General features: G+C 47.8%; 1 protein-coding gene across 1 annotated transcript; it reads left to right on the top strand.

Moving 5' to 3' along the window:
- Nucleotides 1-388: 388 nt before the first annotated feature.
- On the top strand, nt 389-12,850 carry Trem1 (triggering receptor expressed on myeloid cells 1). Its single transcript, XM_038344058.1, has 4 exons — nt 389-473; nt 5,077-5,433; nt 8,961-9,132; nt 12,578-12,850. The coding sequence occupies exons 1-4, from the start codon at nt 425-427 to the stop codon at nt 12,678-12,680; spliced, it is 681 nt and encodes a 226-aa protein (XP_038199986.1). The 5' UTR covers nt 389-424; the 3' UTR covers nt 12,681-12,850.
- Nucleotides 12,851-24,844: the final 11,994 nt, after the last annotated feature.

Raw genomic sequence — 24,844 nt, 5'->3', positions numbered from 1 at the left:
CCGGCAGATCTCTGCGAGTTTTAGGCCAGCCTGGTCTTTAGTGAGTCCCTGGACAGCCAGAGTCACATAGTGACACCCTGTCTCACAAAATAATGCAAAACCCCAAAACAATGAAATCAGTCAGTCAACCAACAAAACCCCCCCAAAACAAACAAAAAAACAAACAAGAAAAACCCCCAAACAGCAACAACACAAGATAGAGAAGAAGAGAATCATTTTCGGAGAAGAGGGAACAGGTTGAGGGGGGGTAACTGAGGTTTGTCCCCGGGACACCCTACTGATGTCAGCAAGCAGGGTAGCCAGTGACAGCACGGTACCTCCCAGGAATGGCCTCATGTCCTGTTGTGAAACTACCCAGAGAGTCTGGGTACAGGGGTGTCTTATAGCTGTCCCAGCAGCCCAAGGGGGCAGTTGGAACTGGAGCATGAGGAAGGCTGGGCTCTGGGGGCTGCTCTGGACATTCCTTGTCTCAGGTAAGGCAGGCGGGAGCTGGGAGCAGGTGAGAATCTGGCCTAGGATGTTAGCAGCCGTATGAGTGGTGTGTGTGTGTGTGTGTGTGTGTGTGCATGTGTGTGTGTGTGTGTACATACAGTTGGTGCTGGTGTCTTCCTCAATTGCTTTCCACTTTCTTTTTTCTTCTTCCTTTCTTTTTTTAACTAAGCATAGTTTCACTATGTATCCTGGCTGGCCTGGGAGTTGCTATATAGACCAAGCTGCCCCTCTAGTTGCCCCTGCTCCTGCCTCTCATTACTGACATTTAAAGGATGCCCTGCCCTGTCACACCTGGATCTGTCTTGCTTTTGAGTCTCTCATTGACCTTGGAGTTTGTCTATCTGTGTGGCCAGTGTGTCCTAAGGACCCACTTGTCTCTGCCTGCCTGGTGCCAAGACAGAAGTGTGTACCCTGCACTAGACTTCCTCCGTGGTGCTAGAGACCAAAGTCGGGTCCTCAGGCCTCTGTACAGCTAATGCTTTACTGGTGGGGCCTCCTCCTGAACCCCACGAATCTCTGCCCTTCTGAAGCGCTAAAGCAGCGGTTCTCAATCTGTGGGTCGCAGCCCCGTCTGGCAGTCAAATGGCCTTTTCACAGGGGTTACTTACGACTATAAAAACCAGATGTTACATTAAGATTCACAACTGTAGCAAAATTACAGTTATGAAGTAGCAATGAAAATAATTTTCCGGTTGGGGGTCAGCACAGCATGAGGAGCTGTGTTGAAAGTTCACGGTATTCGGAAGATTAAAAGCCACTGCTATAAAGCACACGGCCCTCCAAACATGGGGTCAAACACTGCTCATCTTAGGCCAGGCTTCACCTGAGCGCAGAGAATCAGATTCCGAGGCTAATGAACAGAAATATAAGAAGGGGAGAGGTAGAGAGGCAGGTGTCTATGCTTTTGTTTCTGACCTTTTAAAAATTTATTTTATGTGTATGTTTGCATACATGTACCGCATACATGTCTGGTACCTGAGGAGGCCAGAAGAAGGCATTTGCTTTCCCTGGAGCTGGAGTTATATATGGTTGCAAACTCTGGTCCTCTGCAGCAAATGCTCTTAACTGCTAGTTTGTTTTGTTTCATTCAGTCTGGGGATGGAACCCGGTAACTCTCACATGCCAGGCAACCGCTCTACCACTGAGCCGCAGTGGCAGCCCCAGCCTCTGTGTGAAGTTTCCTGTCAGAGACATACAGATTTTTCAGTGGAAACAATGACAGTGGAACAGGTCACACTAATAACCAAGTTTGTACTCCTGCCTCAGCTTCTTGTGTCTTTGGATTACAGATGGGTGATACCAGGCCAGTAGTTCCTACCAATCCAAACACAGCATGACCTGAATACCAGTCTCTCATTGTAGCCCTGGCTGTCCTGGAACTGTCGATGTAGAGCAGGCTGGCCTTGAACTCACCTAGCAATCCTCCTGCCCCTCCCTGCCTTCCTAGTACTGAATTTAAAGTGTGTGAGCCATTATGTCCAGCATCTGCATGATATTATTTCATGTTGAAATGTTTTTTTCTTCTATTCCCCCATAATGCTTTTGATGTGGACAGTCCATTAGACCTCAAAGATGTAATTCATTTAACAGATATTTCCCAGAGTTTCCTTGGGTCTACAAATCTGCTACTTCAGAGGCCAAAGGTATGAACAGAAGCCTGTGTCTGTCCTCACGGAGGTTGTAATCCCAGCCCTTCATCAAATTCTAGAACTGGAGAGCTCAGTTTCTCACATGTACTGAGCAGGGCTGGGCCTGCCCCCAGCCCTGTGTCTTCATTTGTAACATTTCAGTGAGTCAGTACTTCCACGAACACAACTCCAGGGTGGAGCCCGTGGATGTGTCACAGCGAAGATCAGCCGTCCTGTGATGGAGTGATCAAAATTGATTCAACACAGCCCTGAGGCTCGGCTGGCCGGTCTCTGTGTATATGGGGACATTCTGCCCCTCTCTTCTGACAGGACCTCATGTAGCCCAGGTTGACTCCAAATTCACTGTGTATCTGACGATTATCTTGAACTTTTTCCTGAGCCACCTATTTCCACCACTTCAGTTCTGAGATTGTAGGTGTGCACCTCCATGCTGAGTGTGGAAGGCATTCCTGAGATTGTAGGTGTGCACCACCATGCTGATTGTGGAAGGCATTCCTGAGATTGTAGGTGTGCACCTCCATGCTGAGTGTGGAAGGCATTCCTGAGATTACAGATGTGCACCACCATGCTGAGTGTGGAAGGCATTCCTGAGATTACAGGTGTGTAACACCATGCTGAGTGTGGAAGGCTATTGGCAAGGTTTCCTTAGAGATCTAATTGAACTTAGCGCCTGGCTCATTACAAAATCCCCCATGAGTCCTTGAAGTGAGTCTTTGCAAGGCCAGGTGAGGGCAGAGCAGGCCTTCTCGAGCCTGACACAACCTGTGCCAGCAGGCAAGGGCTTCTACTAAAGTGGAAATCTTGGTCTGTCTGGGTGTGTGTGGTGTATATGTGGTGCATGTGTGCAAGTGTGTGTTATGTGTAGTGCATATGTATGGTGCATGTGGGTGGTGGTGTGTGTGTATGTGTGTATGCGTGTGTGTGGTACATGTGTGTGTGGTACATGTGTGTGAGTGTATGTTGTGAGTGTAGTGTATGTGTGTGAGTGTGTTGTGTGTGTTGTGTGTGGGTGGTGGTGTGTTTATGCATGTATGTGTATGTGGTACATGTGTGTGGTGCATGTGTGTGTGTGTGTGTGTGTGTGTGTGGTGTGTGTTTGTGTGTGGCAGTTGTAGTAGTAACAGCAGTAGACACTTCAGGAAGTGAAAGTCTAACTCTCTGCTCCGGCATTCTGTCCATGCCTTTGTTGGAGAATGATGTCCAGGCCTAAGTGGCTAAACTCTACAGTCTCTCAGTGACTTAAGAACTGGCATTTATGACCTAGATGTTTTCACATCAGCAGGGCCCAGTTCCAAGTGATTTTCTTGTTTCTACTCCAAGAGTAGGACTGAGATTAGTGTGCATGAGTGCAAGTGTGTGTGTGTGTGTGTGTGTGTGTGTGTGTGTGGTGCATGTGAGTGGTGCATGCACGCGAGTGTGTTGTGTGTGCATGGTGCATGTGAGTGGTAGTGTGTGTGTGATGCATACACACAAATGTGTGTTGTGTGTGTGGTGCATGTGGGTGGTGGTGTGTGTATGATGCATGCACGCGAGTGTGTGTTGTGTGTGTGTGTGTGGCATTTCCAAGCTCAGCGCTACTGCCATTTTGGGTGAGGTAATGGCTGGTGAGGACCATCCTGTGCACTGCAGGGTACTTGACAGCACCCTGACCTTGTCTGTCCATTAGTTCCACATGGCAATAGTTCCCATTCCTGTTTATAACAACTGAAAATGTCTCCCAACACCTGACACCAGTGGGAGACACCTGACACCAGTGGGGGGCACCTGACACCAGTGGGAGACACCTGACACCAGTGGGGGGCACCTCACACCAGTGGGGGGCACCTGACATATAGTGAAGAAACATGGCTGTGGTTTCTGCCAAAAATAGGAGGGATTTACTGTCTTAGGTTCTGGGGCATCCAGGGGTGCCAGCTTAAAAGTGCAGCTAGTATGACTCAAAGGTGTCAGGTTCCTTCTCTCTCCTCCCTACCCAGTTTCTCCCTGTCACTCCACTCTCCTTCTGTTTGGCTCAATCTCAGGCAGCTGATTCCAATGTGATAAAATACAGAACCGGAGCTTGGCACCCTGCTCACCACCAGCCTCTGTGTTGGGTTCTGAGTAGTCACAGAGCCGGTTTCGATTGGCTCCTCCCAGTCACAGTCTGTGTGGCCGGAGCCTTAGGTTGTTCTCGGGGTAGGGCAGCCCCATCAGCAGAGCCATAGGATGGAAGGAGGTGCAGAGCTCTGAGCCATCGTGCCCATGATGCTTTGCTTTTGTTTCTTTATCTTGATGCTTCCTTAGGGTGTCCTGAAGACTCAAACTTCCGGGACATCATCCTGTGCTTCGAGAATGTCTTTATATCCACTCTTTATCCTGTAAGGAACCTTTTTACAGCCTTCCTCTCCCATCACGCCCTGGTCACTCATGTCTCCAATCGGGCACTTTCATTCCTCTAAACAACCATTTATGGCTAGAGAAATAAAGAACACAGCCAGTGTTGTGCTTGCCACGCAAGCATGAGAACCCGAGATTGATCCCCAAAAGTCTTGTAAAAAAAAACCCAGATGTGGGGGCACACACTAGTCATCCCAGCACTAGGGATGTGGAGCTGGCTGGATCCCTGGGACTCCCCAACCAGACAGCCCAGCTGAATAGTCCAGTTCCATGTAAAAAGTGAGAGACCTTTTAAAAGGAAGCAATTAGACAGACAGTATTCTGAGGCGTGTGTAATACCCAAGGTCGGCCTCTGGGCACCATAGGCATGCACACATGCACACATGTGTTAACATGTACTCACAAATGGATCGTTTGCAAAGTTTAATCTTCATTGGCCACATATCATTGGCTCTTATAGTGAAACAAACAAAAACAAAAACCAAACAACTCCTTCCCAGTGCAGAGTTTGGATGTGGACCATTCCCTACAGAACCTGTTTCCCTTTTCCTGTTTATAGAAGTTCAAGCTGCCACTGACCCAGCCGAAGAAAGGTATGACCGAGTTGAGGGACAGACCTTGGCGGTGAGCTGTCCCTTCAACATCAGGAAGTACGCCAGCAGCCGGAAGGCTTGGCAGAGGCTGCCAGATGGAAAGGAGCCCTTGACACTGGTGGTCACAGAGAGGTCAGCAGCAAATCCCAGTGAAGTCCACGTGGGGAAGTACACACTGAAAGATGACCCTGCGGAGGCCATGTTACATGTCCAAATGACTGATCTTCGAGTGGCAGACTCTGGATTGTATCGCTGCGTGATTTACCACCCTCCTAATGACCCTGTTCTGCTCTTGCATCCTGTCCGCCTGGTGGTGACCAAGGGTGAGTGACCAGGAAGTGTCTGGGGAGAGGGAGAGGTAGGCCAGGCAAGGATGGGGCAGTGGCCCAGGATTGGGCCAGCTTGACTTCCTGTCAGAATTTCCTTGTCTGTTATCCAAGGCTGTTGGCAGGCTCTTGGTCTGATAGTAATTCGGGGCTCTTGCGTGTGGATTCTCCTTGGGCAAAGATGAAGACTTTGGACATGATTAGTTTCATTTCTGAGAGCTCCCCTTAGAAGTCTTGTCCTTAGGAAGCCTTTCCTTTTTTTAATTAACCATTTAGCTAATTATTCTTAGTGTTTCTTCATAACAGTGTCATAGCCAACATTATAAATATGGAACTATACATTTGGGACATTTTCTGGCTTAAGCAATAAATCTGTTCCATCAAAGGTCCAGGATACCCATTTGTGCCACCTCATTTTCTTCCACACAAATCACCTCAGGATAGGTTATTACCATCTCTGAAGCAAGATCAAAATGTTCTTTGAAGACGGCAAAAGTTTTTAAGGCTATGTTGCTCCCCCCCCCCCCACTCAAGCTGCCAGTGCCGTTTCTGCCACAGTCAACAGTCAGAGGTGAGAGGGTTTGGGGAAGGCAGTGCTCAGGCTTACAATGGATGCACTCTGTTCTCCAGGTACTTCCTGGTTTCCACAGTTTGGATTGGATTTGCCATTCTCTGGCTTGGTGTCGGACATTTCTTCCTCCAAAGGGGGATCTCTCTAAATCTCAGAGCCCTCTGTGGGGCACCCTCCTATGTAACTTACAGATCCTCCAGGATCTCCCAGAGCCTCTGCAGATCGGCGATGGCATTCTTCTGCTCTCTTGGGGTAACATGCTAATCTACATGCTGTTCACTGGAGGCTTTGTTCAGTCAAGAGAGACTTTAAGTTTGCTTGTTTTTAAATCTCCTTTCAAGCCACTTCATAGTGACCTTGGCAGTTGGCGGCTCCTCCTGGAACACCACGGTGTCATTTTCAGGTTTTCTCATTTCCTTATTCAGGTAGACATGGATCACGGGTTGCCACGTTCTCCTGTTCATCCAAACAACCTCACAATGCTTAAGGAAATCTGCTGGATCCAGGGTCCCACTACTATTAGATTCTTGGACATAAATTTCACTGTTGGCCAAGTCTTCAAGATTTATAGGGAGATCTATAACACGGCAAGATCTGCCCCTTCATCCGTAGGTCCACTGTCTCACTCTCCAGTGCCCATTCCACCCTCTTCACCCCCTTGCCCATCTCTGCTCATGCCTCCAAGGTGCCTCTAACTATCTCCTGGTCCAGGAAACCCTTCAGACTCTTGCCCATAAGCACTTGGGCTACTAGAGTGTCGGGTGGGCTCCTCAGAATGCCACTTTATAGGCTATGTTGACTTGTCTGTAGGATCCAGCCTGAGCAGGGCAACTGGAGGGAGACAACTGCTTTGTTGATCATAACTAGTGTTGTTCCATGGCTTCTTGCCCATAGTTCTGCTGAGAGGCCCTGCTCAGGTCATAACTAGACAGCTGTGAAGAGGAATGGCTGGTAGGATGACCCGAGAGGGAGAGCCAGGAGTTCAGAAGTAATGAAAACACTGGAAAGTTGGGGTCAGGAGGTCTTGCACAAGCTACGTCTTATGTCAAGAACATTTATTAAGAAGTACAGCATCAGTCAGGCATGGTAGCATACCCCTTTGATGCCAGCCCTTGAGAGACAGAGGCAGGTGAATCTCTGTGAGTTCAAGGACAGCTTGATCTATGTAGTGAGTTCCAGGACAGCCAGAGCTACATAGTTCTCTCTCTCTCTCTCTCTCTCTCTCTCTCTCTCTCTCTCTCTCTCTCTCTCTCTCTCTCTCTCTCTCCACACACACACACACACACACACACACACACACACATAGCATTTTATATGCACTTTGCAAGGGGACATGGGATAGAAGCAGCAGAAAGCGATCATACAATGAGCGAAGTCATCAAGGATCAAGCAATACTGCATGACGGGAACACAGATCTCAAGTGTGAAACAGACGGAATGCACAGCCATGGGACTGGTAACTTCAGTCTCCCTAGTGGGGAAAGCCTAGTGGAAACTCCAGGAACTGGAACCTTTATCCCTTTGAGGCCCAGGCCCTAGGCTCAGATCAAACCCGCCTTGTTTGCTCCTGGGCACGGACACAGAACTGGCGTTCCCTTTAGACAACTTTTCTTTTCTTTTTTCTTTTTCTTTTTTAGACAACTTTTCATCAAGGCCTCTGAGAAAGTCTTGGATGAGCCCGACTCCCAACAGAGTAGAGTGGAGGTGTGGTGACTGGCTACAGGGGTAGCTCTTGGAACCTGAGGACAACTGGAGTCACTCTGTTCATGTCTGAGGCAGGGCTTGCTCTACCCCCTGTACTAGAATGAAGTTGACTAGTCTCGGCAGACTTTTTACTAGCCTGTGGGGGATAGGCATGGTAGCTGCTGTCTACTGCCCATAGGCTGGGTAAGCAGGCGGAGTGCTGTATGTCAACTAAGCTGCAGAGATGGCCTTAGTGGTGGTGGCTGTGCCAGCGGTGGTATCATAAGCAACAGTGTCATAGCTCCAGACAGGCTACCTCTGTGCCTGCAGGGCAGTTGGAGGCTGTCCATAAGAAATCACATATGCAGTCTACCCATAGGGCTGGTGGTCTGAGGACTGGGTAAAACTGACATCAGTAGGGGGTCCAGGTTCCAAAGATTTGTGGTGTGTGCATGTGAATTGACTGGGCCGCAGGTACTGTAATCCATGGATGCTATGTTCGCTTCTTAGGAAGCTCTTGCAATCTACTCTCCTCCCAAGATGCTCTTGGCACCCTATGGGCTTCTAAACTGTGTATGTCAGACCGTGCTGTGGGCATGATCCACCTGAACTCCTTATTTCATGCAGACCCTGGCTCAGCAGACCTGAAGTGATACTTGCTTATGAAGAAAAAGGGTCTAGGCTCACTTCAGTAGGGACGAATGAACTTACAAGTCCCATTATGAATTTCTGAATTCACCGAGGAACAGCTGGTAGCTCGCTGGACTCTATATCCCCAGTAGCAATAGAGGATGATCAAGGATGGCAGAGAAAAGAGAAACAGGCCTCCCTTCCTAGATCCAGGGAGTCTGTGCCAAGCCCAGGCTGAGGGTCAGGTGCAATACAGCAGTAAAGGACACCTTAGAGAGACGTGATTTACAGAGGCAGAGAGAGCCATGTAAGGGGGAGAGGGGGAGGTGGAGAGCTGGACAGCAGCAGAGGAGAACATTTCCATAGCTCAGACAGCCCGGGGAGTCTTTCCTTCACACCTCTCCAGCCCTCCTCCTTTTCTCCCTCCACTCACCTGTTTCTGTCTCTGCTTCAGGCTGGCTTCTTTTGGATTTTAGTTAAAAAAAAATCCTTGCTTCTTGAATAGCCATGTTCTTTTCCCTCCCCAGCTCACTTCTCTTCTCCTGCTCATTCATCCATCCATCTGTCCATCCATCCATCTGTCTGTCCATCCATTATATGTCCGTCCATTTATCTCTCTACACCATGTGTCTTTTTGCAGATTCTTCAGATCCGTCCGCTTCTGACATCATAACTACTATACGCCCAACTAAATTTCCCATCCTGGTTACCACAAAATACCCACACAGAGACAGGACTATGACCCCATCCACAGCTGTTGTCTCTTCTCCTGACCCTGGAGTCACCTACCCAAATGTGACAAATGTTCACAGGTATGTTTTTTGGGCTCCTGGTTTGGACACCCTTTATCTCCTAGTCCATGTGCTGAGAGGATGTGGGCATGAAGCTGCCGTGGGCTGGAGCAGGAACAGACAGGTCTGTGCAGAATTTCCCAGGGAGGGAGGAGGTGGTGACTGACTGAGGAGGTGCCTCCCACCCTCCCCAGCTAGCCCTCTGTGTCTCCCTGCACATCAGAGTAGCAAGAGGAGGGAAATGGCATTTTTGATGAATACTTTCAGTCCTGCCAAACAAGAAGCAGATGGATTTCGGTGTCAGATAGATCAGCTATGTATGTAACACTGGGTGAGCCAGCGACCCCTTGTGGCTTTAGTTCCCAAGGATACTGTTGAGATACTAGAAGACCAGAGGATGCTGTCTGCCACCTCCCCAGGTCTATGACTCTCTCTAGTGATGCTCTTTGTGTTGTTTAACTGGCTTAGTTTGTTTTGTTTGATTTTAGTACTGGTGTGAGCACTCCACTCCACACCGATGGAATGTCAGGCAGTTCATGGAGACGGTGGCAGACTCATTGTTCCCTTTTCGCAGTGTCAGGGATCAAACCAGCCCAGCCCTTGGTCTCAATATTTTAAAATAAGATTTTTCAGGAGATTTCTAACCTGTGTTTATGTTTGTCAGTTCTCCATCATTGTAACAAATGACCTAGACAATAGGCTTAAAATGGGACAGGTTTATTTTGGCCCCAAGTTCTGGAGGTTTCAGGACATGGCTTTTGGATCTGTGGTGAAGCAGTATATCATAGTGGCAGAATATGACAAAATCTTTCCCTCCGTGGCCATGACACCGAGAAAAATGAAGAGGAAGGGGTCAGGCTATGGGTGCGCTATTTTTTGGGGAACGGATGCACGTGGATAAGGGCTAGATGAGTGAGTGAGCGCACACCTGAATGGATATTTGTGTGCGTGGATTAATGGATGGATAGATGAATACATAGAAGGATGAATGAAAGGGTGGGTGGATGATAGACGGAAGAAAAATAGATGGGTGGATTAATGAATGCATGGTGGCCTAAAGCGCTGGCTAATTCCAACCTTTCAAACTTTCCACCACCTTCTAATAGTGTCATTTTGTCACCAGTGCAGATCCACGCTGCAGCAGCAGGCCACACCTGCTGGTTAAGAGCCACCTTGCATGCATGCCCCTCCTTACAGTTACTGTTGAAGGTTAATGTTTCATTTAAATGCTGCATCAAAAGTGAAAAAATTCTTGTTTCCCTAGTCTAGTATGTCCCCACCCATGGTTCCATGTAGTGTTTATTCATATATACCTTAGCACGGCCCCAGATCTAGTTATATACATAAAATAATTTTCCCTGGTAAGATCATCTCTCAGCCAGGCATGGTGGCACACACCTTTAATCTCAACTCTTGGGAGGCAGAGGCAGGAGGATCTCTGTGAGTTCAAGGTCAGCCAGGTCTATGTAGTGAGCTCCAGGACAGTCAGAACTACTTACAAAGACTATATCTTTAAAATCCTTCAACATTACTATATTGAATTATAATTTCAATAAACATATACTTTTCTGTCAATCAGAAAAGCCATAAACCTCACAATCATTTACCTACTCTTGACTGTTCATACTGTTTTCTTTTTAAAATATTTTTGTTTGTTTTTTGAGACAGGGTTTCTCCGTGTAGCCTTGACTGTCCTGGAACTCACTCTGAAGACCAGGCTGGCTTCAAACTTATAGATATCTTCCTGCGTTTTCCACCCAAGTACAGAGCTTAAAGACATGAGCCACCACCACTCAGATAATTTTAAAAAATCTTTTATCTTAAAAAAAAATTCCATGAGAGAATTTTATGCCGCTTTGCATACTGACACATGTACAAAATGTCTTCTAAATACCGGAATTGTCTGCACTGGAGAGATGGCTCGGGGGTTAAGAGCACTAGCTGCTCTTCCAGAGGTCCTGAGTTCAATTCCCAGCACCCACATGGTGGCCCACAACCATCTATCTCCAGTCCCAAGGGATCTGACACTCTCTGTTGGTCTCCACAGGTAGGCACTATACCTACATGGTACACAGATATACATTCAGGGAAACACTTACATACATAATTAAAACTAAATAAAATCTCAAAAGCAGACTTTGCAGATGAGCCACAGTGCAGGAATGAGGCTGTGGTACAGCAGGCTGACCAGCGAGGGTTTAGCATTTTAAAACATTCCTCTAGACCTTGGCATATGGTTCAGAGGATGGGCTGTGGGTGCTCAAGGCTCTGGTTTCATGCACCAAGGAAAAAACATTCCTAGTAAAGTCGATGAGAAGTGGTCATGACATTCATTTCTTTGAGTGTGGGTTCTTGTTCCAGGCATGGAGGCAGACACACTGTCCTCTTTCTGAGAGTGTTTCACTGGTGCCATCTCAAGTGCCAGGCATGGAGTGAAAGTTTGCAGTCTAGGGAAAGTCAGTATTCATCTTTCTGTTTTTAAAAAAAAACATTTATTTTTAACTACGTGTGTGTACGTGTGCATGTTCATGTGTGAGCAGTCTGGAAAAAGTGTTGGATCCCTCAGAATTCCAGTTACAGGAAGCTGTGAGCTGCCCGGCGTGGGTCCTGGGAATGTAACTCAGTCTTCTGGGAGAGCAGTGTGTGCTCTTAACCACCGAATCATCTTTCCTGAAGTGAATTTGTCTTCATTGCCTTTGTTTTCCCAGGCGCAGGAGGTACGTTGTGGCTCACGTTGTCACTACTGCCATACCCCTGCCACCTGCTAACTTTATACCACGTGACTAGAGAATGAGGTTATTCACCAGTTATTAGTATTCTATGATATTTGTGACTATTTTGTTGGCCAGAGTCCGGGCAGGACAGCATCGGTCATCCCAGCTGTCTGCAAAAAAGAAAAATGTTTGATTTCAAGTTGTTTTCCCAGGTGACAGGAGAGCAAAGACTGCCCTGCTGATGGACAAGCACGGCAGGGAACACCATTTTTCTGTGACAAGCTTACTTCTCAGAGATGGGTCATGAGAAAGTAAGCCTTGAGAAAATATTTTAGGAAGTAATCCCTGGCAGAGCTGTCAGGGAAGTGCAACGAGGAAGGGAAGTTATTAGAGGGTCATAAACAGGGCCAGTCTCCCAGGTGTAGCATAGATGGGGTCCTGCAAGGTGAGAATGAGAACAACAGGGATCGGGTTCCCTAGATATGGACCTGATGCCATTCCACACAGAAGTCCAAGATGCCCGGGTGAACTCCTCCTTATGCATCTCCTGGACATGAACCCTAGACTCTCCCACAAACACATTTCTAAGTGGTTGTTTTAGGAAGAGATCAACTAAACTGCATCTAAGCTTTCCCACAGGCTGAAGGAAAGCAGCAGGGAGGACCTAGGTTGGGAAGATTGGATGGAGAGGAGTTCCCAGACTCGCCAGTGTGGGTGGTCATTGTTCAACCTTCAATCTCATCTCTCCGCAGGGTCTCCATATCCAGCATTGTTGTTCCTGTGGTCTGTGGACTCTTCAGTAAGACCCTTATCTTCACCATCTTGTTTGCTGTCACACAGAGGTCATTTGAATGACAGACCATGAAGCTACACAATAATGACTTATGACTTTCAGCATGTCTATCTCACAAGAAGAGCTCGGGGCGGTGTGGGGCTGAGGAGAGACTGTGACATGAATTGAACCTGTAATCATGGATGACATCTAAGATCAGAATTCCCCTGCTGGCCCTGCCCACTCTCCTCAGTCCATCCATCATCATGGATATGTGCTCTGCACCCTCAGAAGAGGGGAAATGATGCCCAACACCCCCTGACCATTCTGCCTGAATAGATGTTGGTTTGAAATAAAGAAAGAGCCCTGTGCTCCTCCCTGTCACCTTTTGTGGGAGTCATGAGGTTTAGGGGTGACCACTGCTATTCCCGCCCCTTGTCCTTCCCTTGGATGATACAACTCTAGCCACCTGGGCAGGGCCCTACTTATGAAGCAGCCTGTTCTCCTGGCCACTAGGGCCTTCCTCTCTGGGAATCAACACTTAGATTTGTCTTCCTCTGTGGTCCTCTGAACACACCCAACCATGGACTAAGAAGACAAGATCCCACCTTGAGGATTATGGAACTGGGAGACAGAAATCAAGTTAAGCTGAAGCTGGATGTTGTTGTCTGGGAAACTCTTGGAGGAGGAGATGGCATCCATTGGATGGATCAGTACATGCATCAACATGCGTGTGCATTTTCTCATTGACTCCTCAGTGCAGCCCGTGAAGGCCGAGGTGTATGTGACCATAGGGAGACCACAGAAATAGCAGGCTACCACCTCCTGGTGGGAATGAGGTCTAAAGAGTTCCCTTGCAGAAGGGCTCTAAAGTCAGAGAGATGGAGAGCCAGGGCTCTGCTGCCAGCTGAATGTCCTCTTCCTGGACTGAGACAGGGTGGGCATGGTGGGGGGCAGGACCCCATCCCAGGCTGGGGAGGCTGTCCCCAGTGTGCCTTTATCTCCCTCTCACCTCTCAATCTCCTTCCAGGTGCCCTGTGGCCCCAATGCTGTTTCTGGGACACATAAGCACTTTCTTGTTTTCTATCTCCTTGGACTCTAAAGACAAAGGAACCCTGTGGGTGAGGAAAGGATGGTACATTCATTCTTCTTCCGCAATGCCTAGGGCCAACTCCATCCTAAGATTCCCAAGAGCAAACACATCTCACCACATAGCATCCAGCTCACTTGATCTCAGTCAGAGGCTGAGAAGTGGCTGTTCCACACATCTTAGGTTGGGAAAACACGTTCATGGCAGGGAGACTTTCCCCTACTCCCATAAAGAGATCCCATGTCTTAGGGTATGCTTCAAACACAGAAGGACGTTTCCCTATGAACATGGCTCTCTATATAATCCCACCCTGGGTGGCAATGATGAGGTACAGGGCATTGCCAATCCTACAATCTCGTCTGTTCAGAGAGGCCGCAGTGGGATTCACTTTATCTTGGTGCTCTGTCATAAATCTTTGGAGGACTAATTCAGAAGCTGATAATCTCAGGAGGTTTGTTTTCTGCCTAAAGAACCAAGCAGGATGCTGTGGTCCATTTAAGGCCCAGTTGGTGTAGAGCTTGTCACAGAAGCTTGGGACCTCAATTCTGTCCACAGAAACCATGTGAAAACGTTGGTTAGGGTGAACCATTTCTGTATTCTTAGCACTTGGGAAGCAGAGAGAGACAGTTCCCTGGGACTAGCTGACTGACAGTCTAGAGACCCTCTCCTGGTCATGTCTCAAAACAAACAAACAAACAAACAAACAAAACCAAAAATCAGGGAGGAAAGCACTTACACACACACACACACACACACACACAGAGAGAGAGAGAGATAGATTCATATACACACAAACAAGTAGTGTGGTGTCTGCTATAGTTCTTAGGGTGTCAAGTTGCCATAGCCTAGAAGTCACTTGTGAAGAGAGCCTCAGTTGGGGAATTGTCCCCTGCGGGCACGTCTGTACCACATTGTCATGATGGATGAGGTGGCAGCATTCACCCTGCATATGGGTCGGACCATTCATAGACTTCACAGACTGAGCCCTGCATTGTATCAGATTAAGGAAACCTAGCTGATCAGAAGCAGGCAGACAGCAAGAGTCCAGTTGTGTATCCTCTCTCTGCTCTGGACTCCTGATGGGATGTGGACTAGCTGTTTTGAGTTCCTGCCTTGACTTCCATGAAATAATGGGCTGTGACCTGGAATCGTTAGCCAAGCCAACCCTTTTCCCCCCTCAGCTGAGTTTTCCTCAGGTGTCTTCTCACAGCGTCTGGATGGAACCGGAACAAAGGTGCCCATCTGTAATCCCAGCAGCGGGAGCGTGAGGCGAGAGGGCTGCGGACTGGAGGAAGTCTGCTCTCCATAATGAAACCATGTCTCAGGCAGAAAAATAAATAAAAATAAGCAGTGGATCAGACCCAGTGACTGGACTCATGGCCTGCAGGGTCTGGTCCAGCTGCAGTCTGGGCCAGAGTCACCTAGGCTGCTTGCTACAGTGCAGATGCCTTGGCCTTTCTGCCGGCCTGTGGACTCCAGAGCCTCTAGGGGGAGAGCCCTGATGTGACTATGTAAGCCTGGCTTCCTGAGTAACTCAGCTGTATGGTCATACTGAGAACAATGGGTAGAACGAAACTAAACATGAAGGGCTGAGGAGATGCCTCAGTTGGTAAGGTGCTTGCCACATAAGCACAGAAACCTGATTTTCATTCCTAGAAGCCACATACAAAACCCCGGATGTGGTGGTGCGCACCTAATACAGCCGAGGGGAGATAGAGGTAGGCAGCCTAGCTTACCTGGTGAGGCTCATATCAATGAGAGATTCTGTCTCGGAAATAGAAGGTGAATGGTGTCTGAATCATGACATCAGATTGTCCCTTGGCCTTGGAAGGTGTCAAATCTGGATGTTTCAGCGTCATTGGCTTGGGGGAAACTGTGTGAATGGATGGTCAGTGGGTGTGGCAACATCTTGGTGCCCAGAGGCAATGTGTGAAGCAATGTGGTGGAAAATGGCAGCCCCAGAGTGTTTCCCAACGGACCGTGGCGGCAATGCAGGAAGGAGGCTGTCACAAGGACAGGGTACTCTCCCTTCTTCACCTTCCCTGGCCAGCTTCCTCTTGTCACAGTTCCCTCAGAGCGTCTCCATGGGACCTCTGGGGACAGAAGTCAGTCAACATCTATGGGGACAGCAGGCTCCAGCACCTGTAAGGGGCTTCTCTGCCCCTTGTCTCTGGCCACTGGCAATGGCACACCCAGGAAGGAGCGTCAGGTGGACGAGACCTGGAATGTGACAGCTGCCGGTATGGTGGGGCTGTCGCTATGCCTCTCGGGTAAGGAGAGGTAGGCGAGGAAGGCAGAGGGGAGACGGTGCCAACAAGAGGGACGGAGCCCGCTGAGGGGTTTACTTTCCTTTCTCAAGATAGACTTGGGGAGCCAAGGGGATGTGTTAGAGATCGGCGAGGACTGAGGTAGGAAGGGAGCTAGGCCGTCGTGATTCCCCCCTGACCCAGCAGGGGACAGACCATGAAACAAGCCGGAGGTTCTCCTAGGTCATATTGAAGTTGAGAAATTTATGTGGTAGTAACCAGGCAGCCCTGGGCTGTGCTGAAACCTACCTAGAGGCAAATCTGGGAAGCAGATCTACTTTAAAGGGGCAGCCGATCACAGGGCAGCATAAACGGCATGCATATGAGTAGGCCATCCTAAGAATTCACTAGCAGGTTGATGGAAAGCTCATGGCTCATTACTTCACACATAATAAATACTTAATAAAAGTTATAGGGATGATGGCGGTAACTGGGCATGGCGGCCCATGCATGAAAGGCCAAGAAGGAAGAAAGGTTAGTGCTATTGGCTCTGTTCATGTGGATGTGCCTCTGGACAGATGGACAGAGGTTGAAGGGAGATTCCACCCAAGGACACCAGGAATGAACAGAAAGGGCCACGTGCCATGTAGCAACGAACATGTCTGGGCCACCACATATAGAACAGAAAACACTAGAGAGCTGGGTATGGTGGTGTATACCTGTAACCCCAGCAGCCAGGAGGCTGAGGCGGGAGGGCTGTGCTGAGTCCGAAGCAGCCTAGACTATATGTAGAGTTCAAGTCAGTCTGGATAGCAAGGTGAGACCTTGGAAAGATAGGAAAGAAGGAAAAAGGAAGGAAAGAAAGAAGGTAGAAGTTTCTGTCCTGCCCATTACCATTGGTTAATAATGAAGCTGCTTTGGCCTATGGCAGGGAAGAATATAGCTAGGGGGAAAAACTAAACTGAATGCAGAAAGAAGGCGGAGTCAGGCAGATGTTATTAGCCACCCAAGAAGCAAGATGTGAGGTAACAAAGGAAAGGAGAAAGAAAAGAGAAAGAAAGGCAGGAAGGCAGAGAGGTGGATGACTGCTTGCACGCGTCCACACAATTCTGGAAATAGAAATGGTGACGCAATACCATTCTGCAATATTTTGCAATTTCTCAACATGAAAATTTCCCACTCTACAAATTGCAGAAAAGATATTTACTACAAACACAGCCTCTGGAATCAGTCAACGTCAGGGATATGTTGCCATATGTGGACATATGCTGCTGATGGAGACACACTAAGTAATCAACAGTGTCAGAACATCACAGCGCTCCCAGTTCCCCTTCCATGCCTGCTGGGGCTATTAACATGCTGCCTCTGTTGCTGATGTGAGAGGCAAGTTGGCTCCGTGTAGCACATACCTCCTGTCCCACGGCACCAAGCTGGAGGTGAGGAGAAACAGACATGCCTTCGCCTTACCGCACCATGCTGTGCCCATTCAGCCTGAGGCCTGGCAGCGGTTCAGAAGCCTGGCTTCCCCAGGTGCTCACAAATACCAAAAATGAAGACTTTTACTTGGCCCAGGCTGTGAGGTACTTGCTGGAAGAGTACCCCACCAAAGCTGTTGTCTAGGTCACAGCGACCGGGCTGCAGAGGCAGGATGTGGGGCTGTACCAGTGTGTGGTTTACCTCTATCCTGACAGTGTTGCTATCCTGTATCATTGGATTCCGGCTGGCACAGTGCCAAGGTGAGTTACCGGGGACCCTATCAGGTGGTCCTCCTGCTCACTAGTGGGCTGGGACCCAGTCTGCCAGGAAGAACCACTTTCAGAAGGCAGCCCAGAGTACTGGAGAACCTTCTACATCTTTCCCTCTCTCGCAGTGTGACCTTGGAAAAGTCCCAGCTCTTCTCCATGCCTCAGTGATTATGGCTGTAAGGCAAGGGAGTTGCATGTGGTGACCTCAAAAGCCATCTACTTCCATGGCATGGAATCTGAGAGAAACTGGTTACTGGCCATCGGCCAGGAGCCAAGCCTGCAGCTCATTACCTGCCCCACAGCCTCTCTGTGCCACGGAGGGCTCAGGAGGTTTGTCACTCACTGTGCCCCCTGTAGATCAGCCAGCTGCAAGGACCCCAGAGGCCCACTCCTCTCAAAGGCCCCTGGTGGAACTTTGAAATGGCCTAGCTTGGCCAATATGATGCTACCTGTTTCTCAGGCTTTTAATCTTTCTATTAGTCAAAGATGCTATTATTCTAGTTCATTTTAAAGTATTTTTAGTTATATACTTACTTATTAATATGACAAAATAAAATATAATAAGAAAGAAAAACTATCATATTGAAGCAACCCAACAGGAAAAAAGGAGTCCCAAGAGCAGTCACGAGAGTCAGAGACCCACTTGTTCCCACGGTCAGGAGTCCCGTAAACATACACACACAGAGGACCTGGTGCAGACCCATGCAGGCCCTGTGCCTGCTGTTTCAGGCTCTGTGCGCTCATATGCACTTTGCTTAGTTGATACGGAGGCCTTGTTCTCCTGGTCTCCTCCAATCCTCTGGCTCTTACAATCTTCCCATCTCCTCTTCCTCAGGATCCCTGAGTTCAGTGGGGAGAGATTTGATGAGACCTCTAATTTAGACTCTCTCTTCATAATGTCTGGCTGTGGGTCTCTGGTTCTGTTACCATTTGCTGCTAGAAGACGCCTCTCTGCTGATGGCTAGACAAGGCACTGATCTTTGAGTATAGCAGAATATCATTAGGAATCATTTTATTGATTTGTTTTATACCAGTGCTGTTTGGTTTTATCCAAGGTCTGTGGACTATCCAGTTTCTGGTTCTTGGTTACCCAAGCAGGGTCAGGTGTGAGTTCTTTTTAGTGGAGTGGGCCTTAGGTCAAGTCAGACATTGGTTGGCTACTTCCATAAGTTATGACACACATTGCAGGCAGGACAGATTTTTGATGGAGGGTTTTGTGACTGGGTTGGTGCCCACATTTCTTTTTCAGAAGCCTGCAGTGTGCCATCCCACACTGAAGAGACGAGAACATGGGGGCGAGGACTCCGTGTAGCATTAGCTCGACTTCTCCACGTTCCGTGAGTTGGGTGGGTCTTGTCCTCAGCAATGGGGCCCATGTTGACAGTTTGGGGAAAACAATCTTTTGTCTTAGCAATGCCTGGTTTGGGGTATTTCCATGCGATCCCCTTGGCCAACAGCTCAATTGAATGTAATCTAGTCCTGCCACTAAAAATTTCACCTGGCTACAAGGAATGACCAGATCATTTAATTTTTAAAATGTATGTGTGTATGTATGTATGTATGAATGCATGCATACATACATACATGTGTGCCTGTTCATGAACCATGTGTGTATGCAGTGTTCCAGGGGCATCAGATGCCTCAGAACTGGAGTGTTGTGTGGGCTGCCACATTTGTCCTCTGCAGGAACAGCCAGTGCTATTAACACTAAGCATCTCTCCAGCCTTTCTCCAGGAGTTTTAAAGAGCAGTGGAGAAGGAGCAGATACCCAAGAGCAGAACAACTGTTCAGTCCCTTCAGCTGTTCCTCACTGGCAAGGTCACTGCTGGCCCCTCCTCCTCTGTTTAAACCTGGATACCCATAGGGGAGGTGGCTTTTGGAAAGTGTGGCAGGAAGATTTGGCCTCAATGTCCTCAATAAACCCCCCCTTGTTAGAGCTATGAATACAGGAGGCATGCATCACCACAGTGTGGATGCAGGAGGCATGCATCATCACAGCATGGATGCAGGAGGTACAGGTCACCACAGTGTGGATGCAGAATGTACAGGTCACCACAGTGTGGATGTAGGAGGTACAGATTACCACAGGTAAACACAGGAGGTGCAGGTCACCACAGGTGAGCACAGTACAGGTCACCACAGGTGAACACAGGAGGTGCAGGTCACCACAGGTGAGCACAGTACAGGTCACCACAGGTGAGCACAGGAGGTGCAGGTCACTACAGCGGAGCACAGTACAGGTCACCACATGGTCTTGTGGCTTACCTGAATATTTAACCATCTCATGGGAACAGGCCTGATGGAGGAGAGTTATCTGTCTATGTTTCTTTCATTGGTTAATTAATAAAGAAAACTGCCTTGGCCCTTTAAGAGAACAGAAAAATTAGGTAGGTGGAGTAGACAGAACAGAATTGTGGGAACAAGGAAGTAGAGTTGGGGAGACGCTTCAGGCAGTCGCCATAGGAGTCTCCATGCTTCTCCTCTCCGAGATGGACGCAGGTTAAGATCTCTCCTGGTAAGCCACACCTCGTGGTGCTACCCAGATTACTAAATATGGGTTAAAGGAAGATATGAGAATTAGCCAATAAGAGGCTAAAACTATGGGCCAGGCAGTGTTTAAAAGAATACAGTTTCCGTGTAATTATTTCGGGTGTAAAGCTAGCCGTTGGCCGGGTGGCGGGACGCAGCCCCGCCGCTTCACACTACAGATTGGCGCTCCAACGTGGTGACTAAATCCACTCAGGTTTTTAACCTGAGAGGGCTTTAAATAAAGGAGAGAGAGTTTAACACAGCTTTCTGCTGTTTGCCTGGACGTGCCGTAGAGAGATTTTCTGTTTCTGCAATAGCGGCAGAGAAAAGCTGAGTCATTTTAAAACGCGGCTTCCTGGTGCTGTGCTGCCAGTGCAAATTCTGGCTATAAACCATTTCAGTGGCTTTTATGGACTGGATGTTTGTGTGTCCGCTTGGGATCGGGGAAAAAAAGTACTCTGAGACCATGCCAATGGCTCACTGCTCCCTGCCTGCACCTGGGCAGATGGCGGAATCAGGCTTAGGCGAGCGGGACAGCATTTGCGGATTCCTGCCGCCATAGAGAGAGAGGTGTTTTCAGACTGCACAGTGCTCTGCGCGTCAGATTCGGCTGTGACTTGGATTAAAAGAGTTTCTGTGCTGCACGCTCAGTATCAAAATTAAACTGCTGAGTGCAGCTCCAATGTGGACTGCTGTGTACCTGTAACTGTGTGCAGCTCAGGGACACCAAATGACTGAGGCAGTAGCAGCTCTGGCTCTGCTCCGCCATGCTGAATTGTGCTGAGCTCAGACAGGTCTATCGCAATTACCATAATAACAGCGCAGTTAAGGTTTAGACTTGGCTGTAAGCAGGCAGTACCGTATTACCTCTACCTGGCGCAACTTAAGATTTTAAGAAGTGGTTAACCTTTTAAGAAATGCTCCTGGATAGTAAAAAATTACAGATTCACAATAGAAAAGATTCAGACATAGAAGGCCTTTAAATGGCTCACGTAGGCTTAAAAGAGAGAAAAAGAAAATGTAGAGAATAAAGTTAATGCCTTAAAAAAAAGGTTAAAGTCTTTAAAGAGACAGAGTACAGATAGTTATAGATTAAAAGAAGTAAAGTGATAGAGTAAAAATAAGCCACGTAAAAATGGAAAATTCACAGAGAGTCTGGATTATGTATTTTGTTGTGTTTTCTTTGATTTTTTTGACTGTAAAGGAGCTAAGTACAGAGAGACATTTCATTATATGGGCTGCCAGGCTAGACCAGAATGGACATCTTAACGGTATGACTTTAGGATTTGGATCTAAGAACATGATGCTTTGGAAAAGAGTTTCTTCTTTTGTTTTCACAGAGGACGAGACTCTGTGGATTGCTTCTATCCCAATATGGTATGATAGACCACGCCCTCCTGAAAGGTTGCTGTGAACATCTTCAAAAAAATTACTTCACTCAACTGCCAACTGAGAGGAACCTAGCACACAGGTTACACCATGAAAGACCTAAATAACAGCGCCCCCCATTCAGCAGGAAGCAGTTTGGAGAGAAAAAACTGCGCCCATTTTCCCAAATATTGCTTATAAATGTTCTTTTACATTTAAAGGGGGAGATGATATAGATATGAATAATTTGCATTGGTATGGATTTTAAGGTCAATTTGTTATATGTATATGTATTTCTGATCTTGATTAAGCTATTGTGATTGTAGTTCATTTTAAAAACTGTAATGTATAATTAGGAAATATAGGTTGTCAATGGATAATCATTGATAATAGTTAAGCTTGTAGTCATGTTATTAGATTTTCTAGATATGTAGAGATATATTTCAGTTAGATAGACATTCTTCATATCTTTCAAAGACTGCAGAATATGGCATTTAATGTTTTAATAACTTAGGGTTTTTCATGACAATGAGACACGTCTGCTCCTGGCAGCACCAATCTACTTCGAAAGGAAGATGGGCATCGAAGAGGCTACTTATGGAGTTTGTTAGCCATTTGGGCAAGAAACTGCTCTTGGCTGGACTGTTCCATAAACTGGACACAAAGAACCTGCAGAGAGAGGACTGCTGAACTTGCCTAAAGGTGAGATGGTCTTTCGGAGTTCCTGATTCATGAAAGAGTCTGTGAGACGTTCTGCAGGACACAGCAGAAAGTGACTGAACTGTCTTTGGAATTTCCTGCTTCATGAAAAAGTCTGCTGGACACTATGGGCCTGAAGGCTGAAGATGGATGCCCCAACGGTACAGAGGAACTTTGGGTGACTGTCTAGGCAGCGAGTTGTCTCTGTCATTTCTAGAGTTTTATAAGTTACTTATTTCTTGTTTACTTAGGTAGCATTGTATCCTTCTGGAGTCTTTGATGGAGTTGAAGAATAAATAGATAGTTATAGATTTCCTTAGTTATGATAAAAGATAAAATAGATTTAAATATTGTAACTGTAATACTTGCTTGATAACTGTTTTGTTATATGTAATTTTGCTATGTTAAAGTTGAAGCCTTTCTTTTTTGTTTAAACAGAAAAAGGGGAAATGATGGAGGAGAGTTATCTGTCTATGTTTCTTTCATTGGTTAATTAATAAAGAAAACTGCCTTGGCCCTTTAAGAGAACAGAAAAATTAGGTAGGTGGAGTAGACAGAACAGAATTGTGGGAACAAGGAAGTAGAGTTGGGGATACGCTTCAGGCAGTCGCCATAGGAGTCTCCATGCTTCTCTCCGAGATGGACGCAGGTTAAGATCTCTCCTGGTAAGCCACACCTCGTGGTGCTACCCAGATTACTAAATATGGGTTAAAGGAAGATATGAGAATTAGCCAATAAGAGGCTAAAACTATGGGCCAGGCAGTGTTTAAAAGAATACAGTTTCCGTGTAATTATTTCGGGTGTAAAGCTAGCCGTTGGCCGGGTGGCAGGACGCAGCCCCGCCGCTTCACACTACACAGGCCCATACTTGAACTGAATTACACAGGATTTGCAGGTACAGTTGAGAACTGGAATGTAGCTCACTGTTGAGCATTTGCCTAGCACGTGTGAGGTCCTAAATTTACTTCACAGCACTGAAGGAATAACAAGCAAAGCTCACCTTGGGCTGGGGAGATAACTAAGTCTGTAAAGTGCTTACCAGGCAAGTATGAGGACCTGAGTTAAGCCCAGCACCTGTGTAGAAAGCTGAGCATGGTCTTGTAGTTGCCTATTGTCCCCATGCCGGAAGGAGAGGCGGGGGGTTCCTGAAGCTCTCTTGCCAAGCAGCCTAGCCTAATTAGTGAGACCCCAGTCCCAAAGAAAGACTTTGTCTCAAAAAGGAAGGGAGTGGACAAAAAGCCAAACAAGCAAAAATCCCCAAACAGAGAAAACAACACGACAGAGGCTGAGTGTGGTGGTGGGGTCTTCCGTGTCAATGCTGGAGGGGCAGAGGCAGGCAAATCTCTCGTTTGAGGCCTGCCAGGGCTACTTAGTGAGAGCCTATCTCAGAACAAGCAGAGGGCTTGAGGAACACTGCGGTTGACATGCCCCTCACACCAATATGTACACACAGAAGAACTGACCCAGTGAAAACGCCACATGGTGAGAGAGGGTGGCAAGTCCTACTGAACATGCGACAGGAGAATCACATGGCCCCCGGAACGGAGACGTTGGCTTAGCTCTGCAGTTGGGCAGCTCCTCTGCCCTCAGCTCAGGTCCCTAACCTGGACGCACTCTTGAAACCCGTGCAAGGGCTAGTTCAGCAGCCCGTGACGGAAGAAAGAGCTGCTTCAGGGAGTAGCAGAAGAGCCTAGATCTCTGTTTTCTGCCCTGAACCTATTCCGTGACCTTGGGCATGCCCCTTACCTCAGTAAGCACCTGTCAGTCTGGCTCTCATTATGGCGTTTGATAGCTGCCATGTTTTGGGTTCCTCTGTATTTGTAATTCACACCTGCCAAGTCTCCCTGCTCCCGGCACTGGGACAGAGTTTGGACCCACTTTGTCTGAATCCACTCCACTTCCACCTAGTCCTTTTTCCTGAAGTCTTAATTAAAAGGCTACAAGAAAAACCACTGAGAACGCCTGAATCCGTCATCTCGCACGGGAGCTCCATCGGGGTCAATACAGGATGAACTGAAATAATTCTCATATCCAAACCAGGTGGGGCAGAAAGCAGGATGTGACAACATCTACCTTCACCTTGTCTCCAGGGATAGGAGAAACCTTACGCCAAGATGGCTGAGAAATGGTGTCTTGCACCGGTTTTCTCTGCCTGGAGGGATGGCGGGAGGAAAGGAAATAACCCTCTACTGGGGGCGCCTGCGGGGGTAACCGGAGCCGTCTGCAGGGAACAGTGCACTCGGCCAGGTGCAGTTACTGTTTTGTTTCTGTTTTAACTAGGTTGCAAGTCTTTCTTCTTCCCTCCTTCCCTCGCACCATCCCTCCCTTCCCTCCGCTCACCTCCTCCTTCCCTCTCTCCCTCCTCCCCCTGCTTCCCATTCTTCCTTCTCTCCCCTCCTTCTTTTCTCTCCTCCACTAGTGAGAATGGAACATAAGGCATGCTAAATGCCCTGGTTGGCTTATAGTGTCATCTTGATACAACCAGAAGTCACCCAGGGAGGGGGAGTCTCAGCTGAGGGAAGGCTCAGATCGGAGTGGCCCGTGGCTTCATCTGCAGAGAATTGTCTTGA

The sequence above is a fragment of the Arvicola amphibius genome, chromosome 9 (genome assembly GCF_903992535.2).
Source record: "Arvicola amphibius chromosome 9, mArvAmp1.2, whole genome shotgun sequence".
In the NCBI taxonomy this organism is placed as follows: domain Eukaryota; kingdom Metazoa; phylum Chordata; class Mammalia; order Rodentia; family Cricetidae; genus Arvicola; species Arvicola amphibius.
Note: the sequence above shows the minus strand (reverse complement) of the source record. Positions and strands in the feature narration are given on the sequence as shown.